Source organism: Carlito syrichta, unplaced genomic scaffold (assembly GCF_000164805.1).
Source record: "Carlito syrichta isolate Samal-C Ts95f unplaced genomic scaffold, Tarsius_syrichta-2.0.1 Scaffold128086, whole genome shotgun sequence".
Lineage (NCBI taxonomy): Eukaryota > Metazoa > Chordata > Mammalia > Primates > Tarsiidae > Carlito > Carlito syrichta.
This window is the reverse complement of record NW_007072182.1, coordinates 359,964-363,382: the sequence shown is the minus strand read 5'-3', so window position 1 is coordinate 363,382 and position 3,419 is coordinate 359,964. Positions and strand designations below refer to the sequence as shown.

Below are 3,419 nucleotides of genomic sequence, written 5' to 3'. Positions count from 1 at the left end.
CACTGCACTCCAGTCTGGGTGACAGAGTGAGACTCCAACTCAAAAATAAAAAATAAAAAACAACAAAAAAACCCCCCCAAAACCCCATCAAATTCTCTCCCTTTTTTTTAGTCAGAGTTTCACTCTGTCACCCAGGCTAGAGTGCAGTGACATACTTACTGCCACAGCAGCCTCAATCTGCTGGACTCTGGTGATCCTTCCGCCTCAGCCTTCCAAGTAGCTGGAACTACAGGCATGTGGCACCATGCCCAGTTGACTTTTTGATTTATTGTAGAGAAGTGTTGCCATGTTGCTCAGGCTAGTCTTGAACCTGTGAGCTCAGGCATTCCTCTCGCCCCCGCCTCTCAAAGTGCTGAGATTACAGGTCTGAGCCACTGTGCCTGACTCCCATCAAATTTTAACAATTCAAAAGACAAGAACTTTTTCTCATTAACTAATACCTTCTTTTCCCTCATTTTTCATCCCATCACTTTTGTTCTCTTAATACTGATATCATCTACATACTGACCCTAATAAAAACATCAATTTCCTATTTAGGAGACAGTCCATTATTTCAACAAATGTTCCCCAGATCTGTTGACATTCTGTTTCTAACTTTCATTCAAAGATTGAGAATGGAGCTTTGGACCTCTTCCCTACCTTGGGGAGGTGAATCTCTATCCCCTCTCTCGTCTCTCTTTCTTGTTTCTAAATAAACTATATTTTCTAATGTAAAAAAAACACACAAAGATTGAGAAATGATTACCTTACAGCTGCTGTCATTGTAACAGTACCACTTGCAGTTTGGGTTTTTGGCATAAGTGACATAATGGCCCCCACCTAGAATTCCCGAATGGCACTGTAAGAGAGAAGAGAGGAGGGGTACATTAGTAGTTAATTGTACTATGGCTAAAGCATAGCACCAGGATCTGAGCAGGAAAACATTGATCACATGGGTGGTTAAGAAAAAAATGTTCCATGGTGGCTCACATCTGTAATTTCAACACTTTGGGAGGCAGAGGTGGGAGGACTGCTTAAGGCCAGGAGTTCAAGACTAGCCTGGGCAACACAGCAAGACTATCTGCACAAAAAATTTAAAAAATTAGCTAAGTGTGGTGACTGATGCACGCCTGTAGTCCTAGCTTCTCCAGACACTTGAGTCCAGAAGGTCAAGGCTGTAGTGAGCTGTGATCATGCCACTACACTACAACCTAGATGACAGAGTGAGATGAGTGCTTTGGAAGCCTCTAATTTTTTCTAAAAACAAAATGAACAAAAAAACTTAAAAAGTCATAAGCTCCAAATCTTGTATATTCATACAATTTTATAATTGCAATTTTTTTTTTTTTGAGTTGAAGTCTCACTCTGTCACCCAGACTGGAGTGCAGTGGCACGCTCCTGGTCACCGCAGCGTCAACCTGCTGGGCTCCAGCAATCCTTCCATCTCATCCTTCCAAGGAGCTAGAACTACAGGCATGTGCTACCATGTCTGGCTAATTTTTTGTTTTGATTTATTGCAGAGATGAGGTCTCTCCAAGTTGCCCATATGGGTCTCGAACCCGTGGGCTCAGGCAATCCACTCACCTCAGCCTCCCAAAGCACAGGATTATAGGCTGAGCCACCGAACCCGGCAATTGTAATTATTTTTTAGAAAGTAAAACTTTCTTGGGAACACACAACTATTAATGTCTTGAACCTGTGACTCCATTTATAATAATTATATAACTATATCCTGTGTAACACTGTGAGCTCCATAGATTCTATCCAAAAGGTCAGGATTTCTATGTTAACTTTGTCACCAAGTTCAATGCCTAGCCTAGGAAATAAGCAGGACCTGAAAACAATGCTTACTGATGAATAAATGAAGACAAGTGAAAAAACCACTGAGAAGTGCAGACCACTCTTTGAAAACTACACAAAAACCACTTACCGAAATTGCATATAGATTATAAATAGGCTTAATACGAGTATCTTCTCTTTGGTCATCAGTGCTGTCCTCTTCACTGTGGTTTCCAAGCTGACCACTGCCGTAGCCATTGCCACACGCCTCATGCTCATAAAGGAATCCATTGGCCAAAGCCACCTCGTGGTCCTGAGGGGTGACCAGCTCAGGTTGGCTGCCCCCCAGCATATGCCCTCGACTCAGAGCATCAGCCAGCTCACAGATCTGCCCAGCCCCATTCTCTTTGCTGGCATCCAAGTTCTCCTTACTACTTGACAGCTTATTTTTGCTGCCAATCTGGGGTAGCCGGAGTCTCCCTCTGCTTCTCCCCAAGGTCCGTGGGCTGCTGTTAGGGCTGCTGTTTTTGCTAGAGGGACAGCTGGTTCCACTTTTTCTTGATGAAGAAGGTGAACCTGGGAAAGGAGAGAAGGAATGAGTCATAAATCCTAACACCACAAGTTAAGCTAGTCACCAAATGCTAACTTTGAAACTGACTTCACAAATGTACACATAAAGGTAAAGACCAGGAGAGTCATGACTTTTTAGTTCCTATTATGTAGCCAGTAAGTTACATTTTTGTCTTCCTCAATGCCAAGTCCCTCTAGGCAACAATGTTCTGAAAATATAAAGTATGCTGCAGGGGCTTAGAAAACAGCAGAAAGGTGATTTATGTCAGCTTCACTTCAAAACAGTATAATTATTGGGTGTTTTACAAACATATAGTCTTCTCCTTTGTAAAACTATGCAAAAATATATGACCACCATTTATTAAGTACTTATTGTACTAGGAATTCTCTTTCTCTATTATCTCTACCTCTCACAAAAATCCTGTAAGTCAGCAGGTCTTCAACATTTTTGACATAGTCCCCTACCCTCTTTTATGCTCTTAAAATTATTGAGGATCCCTAAAACATTTTTTTTTTGAGTCAGAGTCTCACTCTGCCATCCAGACTGGAGTGCAGTGGTACGCTCATGATCTCCTAGGCTCAGGTGATCCTTCTTCCTCAGTCTTCCAAGTAGATGGAACTATAGGCATGCACCACCATGCCCGGCTAATTTTTTGATTTATTGTAGAGACGAGGTCTCGCCAAGAAATTAACCTGAGCTCAGGCAATCCTCCTGCCTCTGCCTTCCAAAGTGCTGGAATTACAGGTGTGAGTCACTGTGCCAGGCAGAACATTTGGTTAAAAGAATTTTACTGGGCTGGGTGCGGTGGCTCAGCCTGTAATCCCAGCACTTTGGGAGGCTGAGGTGAGAGGACTGCCTCTGCCTGAGCTCAGGGATTTGAGACCAGCCTGGGCAACTTAGTGAGACCTTGTCTCTACAATAAATAACAAAAATTAGCCGGGTGTGGTGGCATGCATCTGTAGTTCCAGCTACTTGGAAGGCTGAGGTGGAAGAATTGCCTAAGCCCAGCAGGTTGAGGCTGAGGTGGCCGTGACTCCAGCCTGGATGACAGAGTGAGACTCTAACTCAAAAAAAAAAAAAAAAAAAAGAT

At 43.1% G+C, this 3,419-nt stretch overlaps 1 protein-coding gene across 1 annotated transcript in view; it reads right to left on the bottom strand.

The window, feature by feature from the left end:
- Positions 1-3,419, bottom strand: part of USP32 (ubiquitin specific peptidase 32) — a 165,770-nt gene that overhangs the window by 2,793 nt on the left and 159,558 nt on the right. The window contains exons 31-32 of the mRNA XM_008048889.2: positions 1,910-2,334; positions 746-838 (exon numbers count right to left, since the gene is read on the bottom strand). Coding sequence (XP_008047080.1) covers positions 746-838; positions 1,910-2,334 — 518 coding nt within the window. The remainder of the gene's footprint in view (positions 1-745; positions 839-1,909; positions 2,335-3,419) is intronic.